This window comes from Onychomys torridus, chromosome 18 (genome assembly GCF_903995425.1).
Source record: "Onychomys torridus chromosome 18, mOncTor1.1, whole genome shotgun sequence".
In the NCBI taxonomy this organism is placed as follows: Eukaryota; Metazoa; Chordata; class Mammalia; order Rodentia; family Cricetidae; genus Onychomys; species Onychomys torridus.
The window spans coordinates 66293442-66311510 of record NC_050460.1 but is presented as its reverse complement, the minus strand read 5'-3'; the positions used below and the strand labels follow the sequence as shown (position 1 = coordinate 66311510).

Genomic DNA, 18069 nt, shown 5'->3' with positions numbered 1-18069 from the left:
CTCCGGAGTGACTGGAGCCCGGGAGACCTGGCCGCTCACCTGCCGCCTGCCCCGCCCTCCCACACGTCACGGCTCCACCCCCGCCTGTGGTCCCCGACAGACACACTCTATCTAGTTCCTTCTTCTGATTTCAGCTCTGACCAGAGATACTGGGCCTCAGGAGCTGCTTGCCAGCACGCCTCAAGACCACAGCAGGAAGAACGTGGAGTACTTTGATGAAAACACACTGCGTAATTTTTCAAAGGGCTCGAACTGTGGCACACCTTTGCAAACCTCAAGGCTGTGATTTGCCTGTTTAAATCCCTGACTGTGGTCCTCCACAGCCCTCCTTTCCCATCCAGTGGCAGCCGGCAGCTTGCTTTCTATCCACCTCTGTCCCCTCAGCCCCACAATCCTCATCATCCTGAAACAATCACCAGACAGTTTATTACCAAACCCAACATTTATTGAGAACACAGAATCAGTTGGCAGAGGCCCAACTTCAATTCAGCAAACTGAGGCCTCGCTCAGTGGAGTGTGGCCAGCCCCGAAGTCACACTTCCAGTGAGAAACCAGCTCTGGGGGGGGGGGCTGTCGACCTTCCAGGCCTAACTGGGGTCTCTGATGGAGGAATGTCTGAAGGGCAGTGCCCCAGCCTGGATTTTAAGAGTCCTCAGGTGTTTATGGGGGGCAAGGAACTGAGCTCGGGCAACAGCTCAGGGTGGGGGTCCAGACGAGCCAGGCGACTCTGCTCCAGGGCAATGGCCTCAGCTGAGTGCTTGCACTTTTCAGAACCACACTGGCAGGTGAAATACTTGCTCTTGATATCCCAGAATCGGTCACCATAGTCAAACCTGGCAGAGGAGTACAGGAACTCTTGGCACAAGGACCCAGACACTCAGAACCCATCTCAAAGAACGCTGGGAGCCTTCTCTCTAGTCGGGATCCATTCCCTCCCACCCAATCACGCCTCTAGATGGATCCCAAGTCCTTGTAGGGTCTGTTGACTCATACTACCCCAGAACTGTCATAAATGCAGGCTTCTGGCCTCCCAGCCCTGTCAACCAGATTATCTTGAGGCTATGTATGGGAGGTGGGATGGAACCAGGGCCTTGCACACACTTTACAAGTACTCAGCCATTCAGCTAAATCTTGCGACCCCTCCCCCTTCCTTTTTTTTGAGATAAGGTTTCTCTACATAGGTCTGGCTGTCCTGGAACTCTCTACTTAGACCAGGCTGGCCTTGAACTCACAGAGATCCCCCTGGCCCTGCCTCCTAAGACGCGGAATTAAGACCACATGCTACCACATCTGGTCTCTCTAAAATTTTTGAGACCAGGATCTTACTAAATTACCCAGGCTGGCCTTGAACTGGTGGTTACTTCTGCCTTGACCCCTCAGTTCGGGTGTGACAGGTGTGGCACACCAAGACAGGCTGGGCCTTTTTCTTTATTGAGACAGTCTGTTTGTGATCCCTCTGCCTCAGCCTCCTGAATGCTGTGATTATAAATGCATGCCACCACACCTGCCTTGCACTGTTTTAACAAGCCCTCTAAGAGGCACTGCAGGCTGGTCAGTTTCCTCTGGGCTTTGGATACCAGGTGCCCGCAACCCTCAGGCCCCAGGATTTCTGGGGCACCTCACCCCAGCTCCTCCCCCGTCCGGATGTCCCTGGAGCTGAAGAAGGCAATTCGTGGGAACCGCAGGTCTTGGTGCAGCATGAAGACCCGGACAGGGATGATGTTGGGGTCACACAGGTGGTTGATGAAGCGGCTGATGTTGCCATAGTAACGGGCATCGATGCAGTAAACCTCTCCATCCTGTGGACGGGCAGTGTTCTAAATATCTGTTCCCTACTCACTGCCTGGCTAGTTTTCCTGCAGTGATACCCAGTCCCTCCACCCAGGTTTCCACTCGCTCATGTCCCAGGTGGCTCCAGAAAGCAGCTTCCGGGAGCAGAGCAGAGGGCACAGGTGCTGCCTGCCTGCCTACCTTGTTGTCCAAGTCGAAGAGGTAAGAATCATCCTCTCTAACATCGGCCTCAGCGTCAGAGATCAGCTCTCCAACATACCTAGTGGACAGGAACGATGGTTCTGAACCTGAGCAGGGCTCCAGGCCCGTCTCCCATCTCAATCCCTGCAATCTTCTTCCATTTCTCAGCTGCCCATCACTGCAAGCCAGCAGGGTCACTGCTGGGGCTGTGTGGGTTCCTCAGAGCCTAGGGGAGCAGACACTGGCTGGGGCCAGCGTAAGAGGGATGCAGGACATAGTCCAGCCACTAGGTGTCCCACCGTACAGCTGGAACAGCAGGCGTGCAGTAATGGGGGAGGGTGTGAGCCTGGCTGTGGTCTGGGGATTAGTATCCATGGTGGCTGGCTGGGTGGAAAGATGCCAGACTCGACACAGGGAGGCGTGTGCACCAGGAACTATCCCACAGGTGGGCATGCACATCCACAGCGGCCGTCCCACAGGGTGAGGAATGGAGGATGAGGAGACACTGGCTGGGAGGGACAGGGCAGAGGGCAGGTGGTGGGAAAGCCACTTGTTTGCAAAGCTGATTGAACATGAAGGAGAGAAAGTGGGTGGTCCTCGGAGCTGGCGAAGAGGCTTCTCTGCTGTAATGCCCAGAAGGGAGGAAGTGGACAGGAAGTAGCTATTCTCCACTTTACAGGCAAGAAAAATAAGGCTGAAGGAGGTCAGATAATGTGGCCAGGAACACACAACAGAGCACAGCCTACACCCAGGTCTGTCTGTCACTGGCATTCCCCACAGCTAGGCAGAGCGCAGGGAAAGTATGTGAGGTTTGGAAATACTCGGTGAGTGACAGGAAACGGTGACAAGGAGCTCTGGGGCTCAGGCAGAGTGGATGCAGGCGCTGTCCTCTGCTAGGCAGAGTCCCTGTACCAAGCCCCCCGAGTCACTTACTCACAGATGAAGGTGCCCTGGGGAATGGTCTGCAGGGCACGGACCCCCCAGCCCATCTTGGCTGTACGGTAGAGCTGCAGCCGCACCCTAGAGGTGGAGAGGGGGGGCATACTGAGTGTGGGACACCTGGCAGTGCCCCAGGGGATGGGAGGCGGAGGTGAGGCAGGGTGCCGGGGCGGGCGCCTCACTTGATGCCGCTCTGCACCACGCGGTTCTTGCAGCTTCTCCAGCAGGAGCATGCCTGGTTACACTCAAAGATCAGGGGGGGTTCGATCTTGTTAAACTCCTGAAGCAGCCGCCCGTCCTGAGGTGCGGAGGAGGGGGGACAGTGGTTTCAGCTGCCCGGGACCCAGAGGACTCCACAGGAAACTCCACTCTGACCCCAGCCCAGAGCAGGGGGGAGGGGCGCAGAGAGTCTGCAGGCTGAGGTCAGAGACCAGGAAGTGTGCAGGCAGGCATCAGAGTCCATTTGCATATAGCTGAGCACAGGCCCATTGCATTCCTGGCAGGATCCCAGAACTTCCTGCCGCACCCTGTGTCTCTTCCCCCAACAGAGCAGGGTCCTGGCTCCTAGTGGGAGCGGCCAGACAGACTTGGCCAGATGAGGGACACGCACCTTGTCATACCAACAGCGGATGCTGAGCTGGCCACACAGACAGTTGGAGCTGGAACAGTCATCCACACACGTGCAGTGCTGGGTGGGGCAGAGTCAGTGTGAGGGGGATGCTCCTTGCTCTCAGCTGCCAATGTTTTCTCCCCCTCAACCGTGAGTTCATCTTTCAGGACAGTGGTTGGTGATGGGTGAGGGGAAATCTCCATGTTCTAATGGGGGTGGGGGGTCTCCACATTCCCCAGTGTTGATACAGCCCTACAACAGGTTCCTTTCTGCCCCTGCTCCCTCAGCCAGGTGGCCCTTGATGGACACACAGTCCAACTTTACTCAGTGCTGCTCAGTGTCTTTGCAGACACCTGGGACCTGGGACTTACCTGCAGGTGAGTGATGTTCCGGTCAATGTTCATTGTGGATGTCTCACAGTTCTCGGAGATGTACTTATAATCCTCGGGGCACGGCTCGCCATCCACACCATTGACGCAGGGGATGGGCACATTCTCGTAGCCTCTAGCTACATCCCTGCAGAAGGGACAGATAAGGCTAAGGCAGGGCCAGACTATTTCTGAGGGGCCGTGCTGGAGTCCTCGGACATAAGGAGGAAGGATGCCAGACAGAATAGGTACTGGCTGGTGTGGTGGTGCACACCTTCAATCCCATCAATCCCAGCACTCTGGAAGCAGAGGCAAGTGGATTTCTGTGAGTTCAAGGCCAGCCAGGGCTACATAGTAAGACAGTCTTAAAACACAAAATGATACAAAGGAAAACAATGATTTTATATTAATAAGGAATAACCTGAATAATTATGTCCCAAATGTATTTTTTTTTTTTTTGGTGAGACTAGGGATTGAGCCCAATAGCAATGTGCATGTGAGACAAATAAATGTTCTACTAATTATGTTTCCAGCTCCTTCCGCCCCCAGCCCTCTTTGTGAGACAGTATTATACAGCCTAGACTGGCCTCAACTTGCAATACAATTGGAAATGACTTGAACTCCTAATGCTCCTGCCAATTATGCTGGACTGGGGCCTTTTACATTTTAACTGGAGACAGAGTGTTGCTACAGGGCCCAGGGTGGCCTCAAACATGAAATGTTCCTGCCTCAGCCTCCTGAGATGCTGAGATTATAGGCATGCACCACCTCACTCAGCTTGCACAGGACACACTTGTATTAGAAGCTTATGACTCTGTTCATCTAAAAAAAAAATTAAGATTTATTTTGTGTGTATGAATATTTCACCTGCACATAATTATGTGTACTACATGCATGCTTGGTGCCCAGAGAGGTCAGAAGGAGGTCTTGACCCTGTGGAATTTACAGATGGTTGTAGCTACCATGTGGGGGCTGGGAACTAAAGCCAGGTCCTCTGCAAGAGCAGTCAGTGCTCTTAACCGATGAGCCATCTCTCTGCCCCCTACCCCCCCCCCCTTTTTTTTTTTTTTCAAGACAGGGTTTCTCTATGTGGCTTTGCGCCTTTCCTGGAACTCACTCTGTAGACCAGGCTGTCCTCGAACTCACAGAGATCTGCCTGTCTCTGCCTCCCGAGTACTGGGATTAAAGGCGTGCACCACCACTGCCCGGCTCTTTATTTTTTTGAGACAGGGTTTCATATGTAGGTACCCCTGGCTACCCTGGAGCTCAGAGATTCACCTGCCTCTGTCTCTGCTGCCATTAAAGGTCACCAACCCTTTCTAGGTGTGGTGGCACACATCTTATACCCTAACACTTGGGAGGCAGAGGCAGGCGGATCTCTGTGAGTTCGAGGCCAGCCTGGTCTACAGAGTGAGTTCTAGGACAGCTACAGCCACACAGTGACACCGTCTTAAAAGTTAGCACTTCTGAGCCGGGCGGTGGTGGTGCACACCTTTAATCCCAGCATTCGGGAGGCAGAGCCAGGCGGATCTCTGTGAGTTCAAGGCCAGCCTGGTCTACAGAGCAAGATCCAAGACAGGCACCAAAACTGCACAGAAAAACCCTGTCTTCAGAAAAACAAAACAAAAGTTACCACACCTAGCACTGTTCCCCTACTTTTTTGGAGGCAGTGTCTTACCATGTAGTCCTGGAACTCGGAGATCATTCTGCCTCTACCTCCCTAGTGTTGGAATTAAAGGTCTAACTCACATCACACCTGGCTTGAAAATTTTTAGTTTAAATCCTATCACACATGTATGTGTGTGGCATACACATGATACAGCTTACATCTGATGGTCAGAAGACAACGTTCAGGAAGCAGTTCTCTCCTCCAGCGGGTTCCAGGACTTGAACTCAGCGGTCTATATGGCAAGTACTGTCAGCCACCTCAGACTGGCCTTGGTTGGGTTTATTTATTTATTTTATTTTTTAAGTCTTTTTTTTTAAGTCCTATGTTACAAAGGCTGTTCTCCAACTTGAAGGCTTAAAAAGGAGGTCTTCCTGCCTCAGCCTTGAGAACTGGGGGGCTGCAGGTGACACCCAGTTCCCACCTGAAATTCTTGGTGGTTGGTTTGTCTGTTTTTCAAGACAGGGTTTCTCTGTGTAGCCCTGGAACTCACTCTGTAGACCAGGCTGACCTCGAACTCAGATATGCCTGCCTCTGCTTCCCAAGTGCTGGGATTAAAGGTGTGAGCCACCAATGCCCAACTTGAAATTCTCAACTTTTTGGGTATCTGGCCTCGAACTCACAGTCCTCCTGCCTCAGCCACCTCTGGGGGTTGGGACACACGTTTCTCTCTTTTTTCTTTATCTTTTTCTTTTCTCTCTCTCCCTCTCCCTCCCTCTCTCTCTCTCCTTCAAGTGGTCCAGTTGGCCTGGAACTCAGTATATAGACACAAACCAGACTGGCCTCAGATTCACAAGGATCAGCTGTCTCAGCCTCCTGAGTGCTGGGATTAAAGGTGTGGGCCACCACACCCTGCTTTTATATTTTTTCAATTGTGTGTTGAGTGTGTCATGCTGTGTGTGTATGTGTATGTATGTCATAGGACAACTTGGAGAAACTGGTTTTCTCCATCCATTATGTGGGTCCACGGACTGAAGTCAGTTTGTTAGTTTGGCAACAGGCTCCCTTACCCATGGAGGGACTCCCTGGCAGAGTCCTTGATTTCCATCTGCCCTATTGGCAAGAGGAGTCTAGCAATTCTGGGGACATCCTGTGCCCCTGAAGGATTCTGGGGCTGACAGTACGAGGTGGCGGCAGTGGTCGGGGTGCCAGGGTTGCACTTACCGGCAGATGATCTTCTCGGTGCGGACAGCCCGGTTCCCTACCCCGAGCCTGAGCTTGCGGTTGAGCTGTAGTGCAAACCATACGTCGGAACGCTCTGGGGTCAGATCCCAGGCTGTGTCTCCTTCCTTGTTCCGAAGCTCAGGGTTGGCGCCTCGAGACAGGAACAACCTGAGGAACAGCGAAAAGCCCAGGCCTGGGTCAGAGGCTGGGCGGCGGGTGTGGCGCCAGGGCCTGGGGAAGCTGGGGCTTACAGAACGCAGTCATGGTAGCTCTCCCTGGCAGCAATGTGCAGCGGTGTGTCCCCATGGTAGTTGACGGCGTGGAGGTCACACCGGGCGTTCAGGAGTACCTCAGCGATGGCAGCACTGCCCGTGAAGGAGGCCCAGTGCAGGCAGATGTTTTCCTCCTGTGGAGAGGTGGGGCAGAAACGGTGTCCTTGAATTCAGTCCACTTTGCACTGCGGTCCCACAGCTACCCGCCACCACCAGCCCTCAGTGCTCGAGAGTGTCCCTCACATTGTCAGTTAGGGTGACGTCGGCACCCCGGGTCAGCAGCATCCGGATCACGTCAATGTGCTTGTGCTCGGCTGCCCAGATGATGGGCGTCCAGCCCCCACTGTCCTGAGGGGGGAAGAAAAGAATGAGGGCCCAGCCTCGCTAGCTACAAAACAGCTCAGGAGCACTTCCTCACAGACAGCTGAGGCCAGAGAATGGGGTATTGCCCAGAAGCGCACTCCCACACATCCACAGGGGACCTCACTGGACACTTTCAGAGATAAAGGGAGGAACTCAGAGTTCCATGAACCACAGGCAGGACAGGACTGAAGGGAGCCAACATGAAGAGTGGGAGAGCGCCAGCAATCAGGGGGAGGACCGAGTGGGACGAACATCCAGGGACCTGTGCATGGGAGGAGCGGCCAGGCTACTGACCTGGGCATTGACGTCCACCTGCCCTGTGCTCAGCAGCAGGCTAACCATCTCCAAGTTCCCAATTTTGGCTGCATGATGGAGACATGTGGAGCCATCTTCTTCCTGAGGGAGACGTGAGCCAGTGAGCCCTTCAGTTGGCACCCCACACCCAGCCTTCCCTCCCTCCCTCCCTCCCCGCTGCCTGCTGCCCTCCAGCCCCTTCACCTTGCTGTAGACACAGCCACCCAGCTGCACCATGTACCGAGCCACCTCCAGGTGGTTGTTCACCACGGCCTCCATCAACGGCGTGCGTTGCTGCTTATCTACGGCATTGATGTTGGCTCCTGCCTGTGAGGAGGGGCAGGAGAGCTGGTACCAGGGAGAGGGTGCTGGGGAGGGGAGAGGGCTGGACAGTGAGGTGGTGGTGGGGAGTCCGCATGCCTGACCTGCAGCAGCACATGACAGATCTCCACGGACCCCTTCTGTGCAGCTGCATGCAGGGGTGTGCGCTTGCTCTGCTGGTCACTCTGGAAGTTGGGGTCCAGGTTGTCTACTGCAGGGCCAGAGGAGACAAAGGGTAAGTGAAGGGGTGGGGCAGCCCTACCTGCAGGGAGGCTTCCCAGGGTTCCCTGCTGCTGGGCAAGCAGTGCTGCCCCTCAGGACCGCCTGCACTGGAGGAGGCACTCAGCCCGTGCTGGGCAAGCGTACCTGAGTTATGCATATGACCACTGAACCCAGCACCAGGTCACCACCTCGCCACTGCTAAGGGTCTCACGACCTTCCCACTACCCCAAGTCCTCAGTTCCTGGGGTGGATGTGGCACTCACACAGCATGAGGATCACCTTCTGCAGCTCCCCCTGCTTCACTGACAGGTACAGCTGCCGTGGGTGGAAACGGAGCTTCTTCCGCCTGTCGGGGGACGCAGGGGGAGAAGGTGGGCTATTCAGATTTGAGCACCAACATCGACACCTGCTTCTCTGGCTCAGTCCTGACTGACACCCTGAAAACAGCACCAACTTACCTCTCTGACTCCTGAATGACCAAGGCCTTCTCCAGGGCTTCACGGCCCGGCCCTGGGGGCAGACCCACAGCTGAGAGGCAGCCCCCGTTAGGCAGGGTTAGTGAAGGCCCTGAGCTGTCGATGGTATCTGTCAGGGGATCACAGGGCGGGCGCCGGGGTTCTCCATGCCCTCGCATTCGTGCACTGTGGGAGAAAGTTCTGAGGTTTGGGGGCAGGGGAGACAAGATGGAAAACAGGACGGGGTGGGGGGGGGCAGGGGAGGGAGAGGCCAATACCTGGGCTGGGAGGTATCTGCTCGCCCTGGGGCATCTTGTGCCAGGGGTAGCGGGGCAGGAGCTGCAGTGCCAGCTGGAGGGGTTCCCCCATCGCCCCGGGGAATGGTCACCTCCTGGGCCTCCGAAGCATCCTCTCCACAGTGGGGACAGAAGACCATTCCATTGAGCTGGGACACACAGGCCTTATGGAAGCGGTGGGCGACGCGGAAGTCAGGGTGGCATTCTAGGAAGGTACCCTGGGGAAAGAGAAGGCAGTGAGTCTCTGAGCTCTCTCCTGTGTTAGGCCACCCACCTACCCCAGTGGTTACTCACCGCTGTGCAGAAGTAGCCGCAGCCTGGGCAGCAATGGTGCTTGACCATGCGGGCACGATGGGCCTCACAGAGTACCATCAGTGCCACCCGGCTAGAAGGACGCATGGTCTCCCGCTTGAGGATGGTGGCATTGCAACCCGACAGCTGGGGAGGAAGAGGAGGGTGAGGGCGAATGGTGAGGCCAGGGCCCAGGTTCACTCTCCCTAGGCCTCCCCAGCCAGCACCTCAGACCCACCTCTCCATCCACGCTTTCGGTGGCCATACACTTGTGTCCTGCTCTCTCACTAATGCGGTCTATCTTGGGCGCCTCCATGCGGCAGCTGCAGAGGGGCAGCTCCTCGAACCCCCGCTCTGTTTCCAGCGAAGATGTGTCATTGGATACCCCTTGGACAGGAGGAAACGGAGATGATGGAGGCCTTGCCCCTCACCCACTGGAAGGGTCCTCTCCTTCCCACCCAGCCGCCCCTCCACATTCTAGAACCCCAAAGCATGGACTGGACACTCCAGCTCTGGCAGGATTTCCCTCCACCCCCATGGGCACCCCTAGTGGCTCCCTGCCCCGGCAGTTGGCAATTAATTACCAGCGTGGTTGGGGGAGAGGGTCCCCTCGCTGGGCAGCTCCAGGGACCCCAGAGGGACCTCCATGTACTCACTGGGCCCTGAGGAGCCCACACCATTCACTCCTGACACAGAGACAGAGAGAGTGAGAGTGGGGGGCTCATGGGGCCTGGGCGCGTGCGAACATGTGGCATCCACGGTGAGCATGCATGAGCATCCGAGCGCGTGCTACTCTCTGGGGACGGAGGAGGGGACCCAAGAGCAGAGGGGCCCTCTCACCTCTTGGCTCCTTGGCCCTCGCAGGCTCTCGCTTCCGCCTTTTCCTAGATGGCTTCACCCACGGGCTGTCTTTTCTCCATTTCTTCTTGGCCTTGCGCCGGCCGCTGGAGCCGCTCTGTGGAGGAGCCAGACTCAGGAGTTCTGCTGCAACTCCCAGCAGCTCTCCACTTCTCCAGGGAAGCCAGTCTCTGCCCTTACCCTGTCAGATTGGTTGCCTGACTCCTCATCCTCTTCCTCCTCCTCCTCTTCCTCTTCCTCCTCCTCCTCTTCCTCTTCTTCCTCCTCTTCCTCCTCCTCCTCTTCACTCAATTGCTCAGCTAAAGCCTCAACTTCAGACTGAAAGAGGAAAAATGAGGCTGGAAACAGTAATTGCAGCCATCACCCTCGAGAGCAAGAGACAATGAGTCCGAAGGCCCCATAGTGTCCCCTCCCCACTGCTGGGAGGTGGTGTGGGCAGGAGGCAGGATCGGGCTGGATAAAGACAGAGCACAGAACACTACACAGCAGTGAAAAGGGCCGGTTTTATGAAACACACACACAGACGTGACTACCCAAGGTAACAAAACCACTCTATAAAAAGCTAACGAGATATTCTCTAATGAAGGGGACAGGCTGCCATCACCAGAAACCACAGGCCCAGTGTTTTCTTTCTGTTTGTTTGGAGACAGGGTCTCACCAGGTAGTCCTGACTGGCCTGGAACTCAGAGATCCAACTACCTCTGCCTCTAGAGTGTGTCAACATTTAACACTAAGAGAAATGACCAAACATTCTACACAGCTTCCAATGACAGGTGAGGGGAAGGAGGTGCCAGTACCCACTTCCAAGTTTTCTTGAAAACAAAAAAACAAACAACAACAACAACAACAACAAAAAACCCAGGCTGGGCAGTGGTGGTACACGCCTGTAATCCCAGCACTCGGGAGGCAGAGGCAGGTGGATCTCTGTGAGTTCGAGGCCAGCCTGGTCTCCAAAGCGAGTTCTAGGAAAGGAGCAAAGCTACACAGAGAAACCCTGTCTTGAAAAAACCAAAACCAAACCAAACCAACCAAACAAACAAAAACCCCAGAAGCTCCAGACTTGGCAGCATACACCTGTAGGACAAGCATGTGGGAGACATGAGGCAGGAAGATCAGAAGCTCAGGGGCTGGGGAGATGGCTCAGCACTTAAGAGCGCCTTTGCTCTCAAAAGGCACCTAGGTTCAGTTCCCAGTGCCCAGATGGCAGCTTGCAACAGTCTGTGATGCTGGTCTCAGGGCATCCAAGGGTCCATGAGATTGCATCCTGAGACAGACAGTGTAAGGAACTTGAGGGGGCTCTGCTTCCAGAACTATGAACAGCTTAATCATTCACAAGCAAACAAGGTTGGAGGGATTCGCCCGCCCCCGCCCCCCAGCCAAGGGTGAGGAGTCTTGTAAAACTGACTTGCTTTCAATAACTAATTAGTAAGAAAACCATTTCAAGAGTGGCAACAAGCTCCTGTAATCCCAGCACTGGGAGTGGGGGTGGAGACAGAGGCAGGTGAAATTGAAGTTCAAGGCCAGCCTAGGCTACAAAGTGAAACTCTGTCTCAGACCCCCAAAAAGCACCCCTTTAATCTCAGTACTCAGGAGGCAGAGGCAGGTGGATCGCTGAATTCAAGAAACCCTGTCTCACCCCCCCCCAAAAAAAAACGGAAAAAAAAAAAAGGAATAGGGTAAAGTGACCGCTGCTCTAGTGCCGGGATCCAAGCTGGATTCCCCGGGCTTCACAGAGAAAAGTTGAGTGCTCCCACACTTCAAGCTTGCCTGGTGATGTAGATCCGAGCACTGAACTTGCCAGGCCCTAGCTGCAACCTCTAACACCGGGGAAATATTCTAAAACTCAAACCCAGGTAAGAGATAAAACTCCCATGGAAGCAGAGAACCACGACCCACAAGCTGTCCTCTTTCCTCCCAACACAGCAGAGGCAGAGGCAGAGGCAGAGGCAGAGGCAGGCAGGTTTCTAGGAGTTTGACATTAGCTTGGTTTCCAGTAAGGGTCACATGGTGAGACCCTTTCAAACAAACAAAACCAACCAAAACAAAACCAACCAAAACCCACTACAATGCCACCAAAATAATGAATAAGTTAACCAGAAAGAAAACAGACAAGTCACCACCAAGCAGGGAGGCCGTGCTGGACAGAGGGGCACAGATGAGATGGGGGATGTAAGAAATGGTTGCAGACCACACAGGGCGGAGGATTAGTGAGTGTTCTGATTAAAGCGTGGACAGGGAAGCCCGAGAGCCGGCCATGCCAGCTCACCTTGCTGTCAGAATCCACTCGCTCATCCACAGAGTAAGAATCATAGTAGAGGCTGAAATCCTCGCCCACCACCGTCTCCCACTCCTCCAGGGGCCTGGGCTCTCCTTTCTCCAGGGTCACATCTCCTGAGCCCCGGGCAGAGCCAAAGTCCTCCGACTAGAGAAAGATTAGAAAGTCTGGGGCTACTGGCACTGGCCCCCCTCTCCTCCCACCTGCCCCTAGGCCTTCCTCTTCGGCTCACCAGGCTGCCAGAGTTCAGCTTCCTCCTTTTGGCCACATCTGGAAAGACAGAACAGTGAAGGACAGACAGCTCTAAGCCCCTGGACAGAGTACAGCAAGCCACAGGGAGTGAGTATGGAGAGGAGCAGGGCGGCTAACCTGAGGTCACCTTCCCCAGGGAGTGCATGTCATCACTCATGCGGAAATGCTGCACTTCAGGGGGCCGCTTCTCGGGGACAGGAGGCTGGAGCGTGAAGGAAGACTTTTAGTCAGAAGGAAACCTGGGGACCTGGTGTGGTGGCCCACACCTTTAATCCCAGCACTCTGGGAGGCAGAGCCTTAAAGTGAGACCCAGTCTCAAAAACAAAACACCAAACACCAACACAAAGGAAATCTGGGCAGATAAAAGCTGGAGGAAACCCAAGGCACTATGCTAATGAAATAAGCGTGGTACCAAATTAAATTTCCATTCTGCCTCCACCAGTCCAGAGCCCTGGTGGGAGAGCTGTGGCTGCCCAGCTCACAGTGCTCCCTGAAGCCAGCAAGACTGCTCAGCAGTTAAGGGGGTCTGCAGCCAAGCCTGACCACCTCAATTCAGACCTTGAGACCCAGATAGAGAAAGCAGAGAACTGACTCCCAAAGTTCCCTATTTTTGTTGTTTTTTGAGACAGGCGTCACATGCCACAGGGTATCCAGCCCCAGCTAGCCTGCACCTCACTGTGTACATCAGTCCCTAAACTCACAGAGCTCTTCCTGATTCTACCTCCCAAATGCTGGAATTACAGGTATGTATTGCCACTGCCAGCTGAAATTAGTAATAAAAAAATCAGTGGGTGGATGTAGGAAAAAAATGTGAACAGAAACCCACAGGTCTCCGATGTGGAGCCAAAATATTTATTTCAAATCTACACATCTCTGAGTTTATGTGCTCCATGTATGAAGGCCAGAAGATGGCACTGAATGCCCTGAAACCGAAGGTGGCTGTGGGCTGCCACATGATGCTGGCATCTGACCCGGAGCCCTCTGCAAGAACCGTTTAAGCACTCTCAACCACTAGCACCTCCTCAGTGGCAGAGCAGCACCTAAACGCTGTCCCTAAAAACAAAAACAAGTCAAAAGAAAACTGCAGGCCATGGAGATGGCTCAGCGGACAGGGAGGTCCCCGTGTAAACTCCACAGCTGAGGTTGATTCCTGAACCCTACAAAAAAGCGTCAGGAGCCAGCCGGGCAGTGGTGGCACACGCCTTTAACCCCAGCACTCTGCAGGCAGATCTCTGTGAGTTCAAGGGCAGCCTGGTCTACAGAGCAAGTTCCAGGACAGCCAGGGCCACACAGAGAAACTCAGCCTTGAAAAACAAATAAACAAACATCAAATGAACACACACACACACACACACACAAAAAAAGAAAAAAAAACTGCCCCCCCCCACATACACACTTAAGTACAATTTTAAAAATTGTGTCTATACCAAACAGACTTAAAAACTACTCATGTAGCTGGGGGGCGGCGGTGGTTGTTGTGCACGCCTTTAATCCCAGCACTCTGGAGGCAGAGGCAGGCAGATCTCTGTGAGTTCAAGGCCAGCCTGGTCTACAGAGCAAGATCCAGTACAGGTACCAAAACTATATGGGAAAACCTTGTCTCAAACCCTGCACCCACCAAAAAAAACCACCAAAAAACTCCTGATGTAGTACTCACATCAACTCATCATCTATAATAGACCTAAACTACAAGGAAGATATAAAATCATATGCAAATATTGACTGCTTGGCTGGCCTAGAACTCACGAGGTCCATCATAATTTTATATGAGGAGCTTGGGCAAACATGGACTTCGTACCAGAGAAGAAGTACATTCTGATGAGTAAGCACTTTCTCAGAAACAGAAAACAGCAGGGGGTGGGTTATAGAGAGAGGGCTCAGTGGTAACGAGAACTTCCTGCTCCTGTGGAAGTCCTGGGTTCATTTCCTAGCATCCACATGTGGCCCAAACTGCTTCAAACTCCAGCTCCAGGGGATCCACTGTGCTCTCCCAGCCTCAGAGGGCACCAGGCACACGAAGTGGTAAACAGACATACATGCAGGTAAAATACCCATATACAAAAATAACACAGTAAAAAAGGTCAGAAAAAGAAATTAGAAGAAGCAGCTGGGTGGGGTGGTTCTGGACTAAACCTTTGGTATCACAGCAAGTTCAGAGAGCCTATACTATGTGAGGCCACCTCAAAGACAAAAATAAATAAATAAATAAAAGCCAGGTGGGAGGCAGAGCAAGATGCACCTCTGTGAGGTAAAGGCCAGTCGGATCTACATAGCATGTGCGAGGCCAGAAAGTGCAATACAGTTGAGACCCTGTTATACTTTTACACACACACACACACACACACACACACACACACTCAGATAAAAATAAACAACCACCCCAAACAACAATAAAACCTCCCAAAACAACAACAAAACAAGACGAAGGCTAAGGCACGAGGAGCCTTTAAACCTTGTCATAACTGGATTCTGGGCCCCAGCCACTCCCATTCGGTCACTCCTGTGGCCTTCCCAGGGGAGGGTTCCCGGCAAAAACTTTAGGCCGCCTCAAAGAATGGATGGGAAAAGTTCCCCAGGGCCTTGCTCAGAGGTAGAACGGAGGCAGGCTGAGCCTGCACAGTCATTTTGGTAAGAGTAATTAGGACAATAACTATATAATTAACTCTACATCCGTCAGTCTCCTCCGCGGGCCACCCCTCCCCCAAGAACACAAACTCCAGGAAGCCAGCAATTACTCTAGTCACAGATGGAGCCCAGCCCCACGTCTGACACTTGGTAGCCCATTGGTAAATTCGAAAAAAAATCTGAATACAAGAGGCCGAAGGCTAAATCCCGGAAGGGGAGGGGAAAAAAAATAAAAAGTAAGAAAACAACAACCCAAGAACAAAAACAAAATGAAGAAGGCCCATCTGGAGAGTGCCCATGCTCTCCACCCAGCCTGCACTTTCTCACCTGGCCGTTGCCTGGTTTGGACATGGTCTTCCGGGCGCGGTGTACCTTGGGCTGCCCCTCCTGGCCGGTAGCTGCAGCCGGAGGGGGTTCAGGCCCAGGAGCCGCAGCTCCCTGGGCCCCGGGCATGCTCAGCAGCCTCATGGCCAAACTCTGGACCGAGGGGGGCGACTTTCCTGCCCCAGTCATTGACATTTTGGCCCGACTGGGACAGGCGCCCCCCTTGCTGGGGGAAGAGGGGAATGACTTTGTGGCGTGGCCTAGAAAAGAGGCAGGCGGGCAGGGGTGCGGGTAAGCAAGCCGGCAGAAGCCTCCCGCGGCCCCGCTCCCTCTCCCCGCAGCCTCACCCAGCAGGATCCGGCTCCCGTCGCCCTCCAGGCTCTCGGGTTCCTCCCCAAGCAGTGCCGTGGCCCCCGCAGGGGTGTCAGCCCCCTCGTCGCCGACGGTGACAGTGACAGAGGCCGGCGAGGAGGGGCCGGCGGGCTCCAGGGGGTCGGGGTCGGCCTTGGGAAGGGTCTCCTCGCCAGGAGCGGTGTCCCCCAAAGAGCCATGAGCTGTCGGGGAACAGGAAAAGTTCGGGGCCGTGGGCTCCGGGCTCGGGTGGGGGCGGGGCGGGGCGGCCGGGCCGGGCCCGCGTCGGCCGCACTCACCTCGGTCGGTGCTGCCGCGGGGCTCCTTCTCCAGCAGCAGCGCCCCCATCTCGGCGGGGGCCTCCCCCTGGGAGGGCAGACAAGGGGCCGGGGGGCCCGTCAGCCCGGCAGGCAGCTGGGGGGCCCAGGACGCCTGGGCCCTGGGCAGCGAGAGCAGGCTGCGGGGCCGGCCGCGGCCCCGGTGGGCGCCCCCCCTCCCGCGGCCGCGGCTGCCCGTGGGGGCCGCACGCCCCCGCCCCCGGGCCCGCATCAGCCCCCTCCCTCTCGGCAGACCCCGCATCTCTGGGGCCGGGAGCGGAGGAGGGGGAGGGGGCGGGGCCTCCGCGCCCCGGCCCCGCCCCCTCCTCCCGGCTGCACGCGCCGCTCCCCCTTTGTCCCCCAGGCCGCGGGGACCCCGGCCACCAACCCCGGCAACGCCCGCTGCGCCCCAGCCCGGCGGACGGCCCCTCGCGCCCCGCGCGCGTGCTCCGGGGGCCGCGGCGCCCACCGCCCACGCCGGGGCAGCGGGCGGCGGCACGCGCGACTCGGCGCCCACTCCCCCCACCTCCCACCCCCTGGTCCCCTCATCCGCCCCCGGGGTTGGCCCCCTGGTTTGCTGCAAGGTCGGCTCGGGCCCCCCGGCCCCGTTGCACCCCCGGAGCATTGCACGAGCGCGCGCTTCCCCCGGGCGCGCGCGCGGGCATGCACCCGCCTCTCCCCCTCCCCTTCCGCACCTCGGCGGCCGCCGCCGCCGCAGCTCCCGCCGCCGCCGCCATCGCCGCTTGCGCGGGGGGCCGGGCCGGCGCGCGGCCGCCCCGGGTCACGTGGACAGGGAGGGAGGGCGAGAAGACGCCTTAAAGGAGCCGCTGCGGGCCTTCTGGCCATTTTTGCCCCCCCAGAGTGGCCGCGGAGGTCCCGAGCTAGGGGCTGCGGGGCCCGGGGCCTTCCCTCCCGGCCTCGGCGCTGCAGGGGACCGAGGGCGAGGCGCGTCTGGGCTGTGGCTTCCCTGTCCCCGCCCGGTTTGGCTAACACGTGAAGCCTGAGCCTCCGCAGCTGCTGCGTGTATCTTTCTGGTCCTGAGCCACCAGATAGGGAAGGCTGGGCCGTAGTTCCAGGGTCGTCCCTCTAGAGCACAGGAAGGGGCGACAGGCTCGTGGGAGACGCCTTTATTCTGGATCAGTGTCCTTGTGAAGGCTGGGGGCAAATGCTTCCGTGCACTCCGGGCGAATTACGCCACGACGTGCACTAGAGACGTGAACAAATGCGGCGGCCTCAGGGGTGACCGTGTTCTATTGACAGTAGCCGGCCCTGCCAGACACGTCTCGGCCGGGGTCACGGTCCAGCGCACGGCTTAAGAGTGAATGGTACGCCCAGCAAAGTCTACAGCCCGCACCACTATCCAGGGCAGCATTCCCCTTAGCATTATGTCCTGCCCGAGGCTTGAACCACCTGTGTGGCTTCACACACAACCCTGGATTGGCAGGTAGTCGTGTTATTGGGCCCGAGGCCAATTCAGAGTCTTATGGGAACTGTAGTTCTCTTTGGATAAGAACTTTTCAGAGCTTTCTGGGAATTGTAGTCTTCCAGGCACTCGCCGATCGTTCAACTTTCCTTAAAACACGAACCGTTGGCCAGACAAAAATGTTAGACACAGACGTCTGCCTGCCATCTCAGTGGGTACACTGGCCACCTCGAGTTCGTGCCTTGTACTGGTACCAAACCACCGTGTATGTCCTGGCCAGGACTGCCAATCACTTGTGTTATGGTTTTACCTAGGTGCTGAGGTTGCCCGGCGGGAGGAGGGCGTGCTCCTGACCAGGGACGCTCACTGGCATGTCCCTAGTCCCTGCCTGACGCTTGGGCTCCTTTGGGCA

The 18069-nt window shown here is 56.0% G+C and overlaps 1 protein-coding gene across 2 annotated transcripts; it reads right to left on the bottom strand.

Moving 5' to 3' along the window:
• Positions 1–423: 423 nt before the first annotated feature.
• Positions 424–16991, bottom strand: Ehmt2 (euchromatic histone lysine methyltransferase 2). 2 transcript variants are annotated; one of them, XM_036167542.1, is made up of 28 exons: positions 16930–16991; positions 16217–16283; positions 15914–16120; positions 15570–15826; positions 12735–12819; positions 12598–12635; positions 12357–12512; positions 10271–10408; positions 10073–10187; positions 9817–9918; positions 9471–9619; positions 9236–9379; positions 8924–9159; positions 8649–8831; positions 8454–8536; positions 8073–8179; positions 7852–7974; positions 7648–7749; positions 7234–7338; positions 6970–7124; positions 6719–6886; positions 3892–4036; positions 3521–3598; positions 3093–3208; positions 2905–2991; positions 1972–2050; positions 1624–1799; positions 424–833 (listed from the first exon to the last, which is right to left on the bottom strand). In XM_036167542.1, exons 1-28 carry the CDS (start codon positions 16969–16971, stop codon positions 653–655), a joined length of 3624 nt encoding a protein of 1207 aa, XP_036023435.1. In that variant the 5' UTR covers positions 16972–16991; the 3' UTR covers positions 424–652. The 2 variants fall into 2 exon arrangements, with proteins under 2 accessions (XP_036023435.1, XP_036023433.1); XM_036167540.1 differs by lacking the exon at positions 16930–16991 and having other exon boundaries at positions 16217–16552.
• Positions 16992–18069: the final 1078 nt, after the last annotated feature.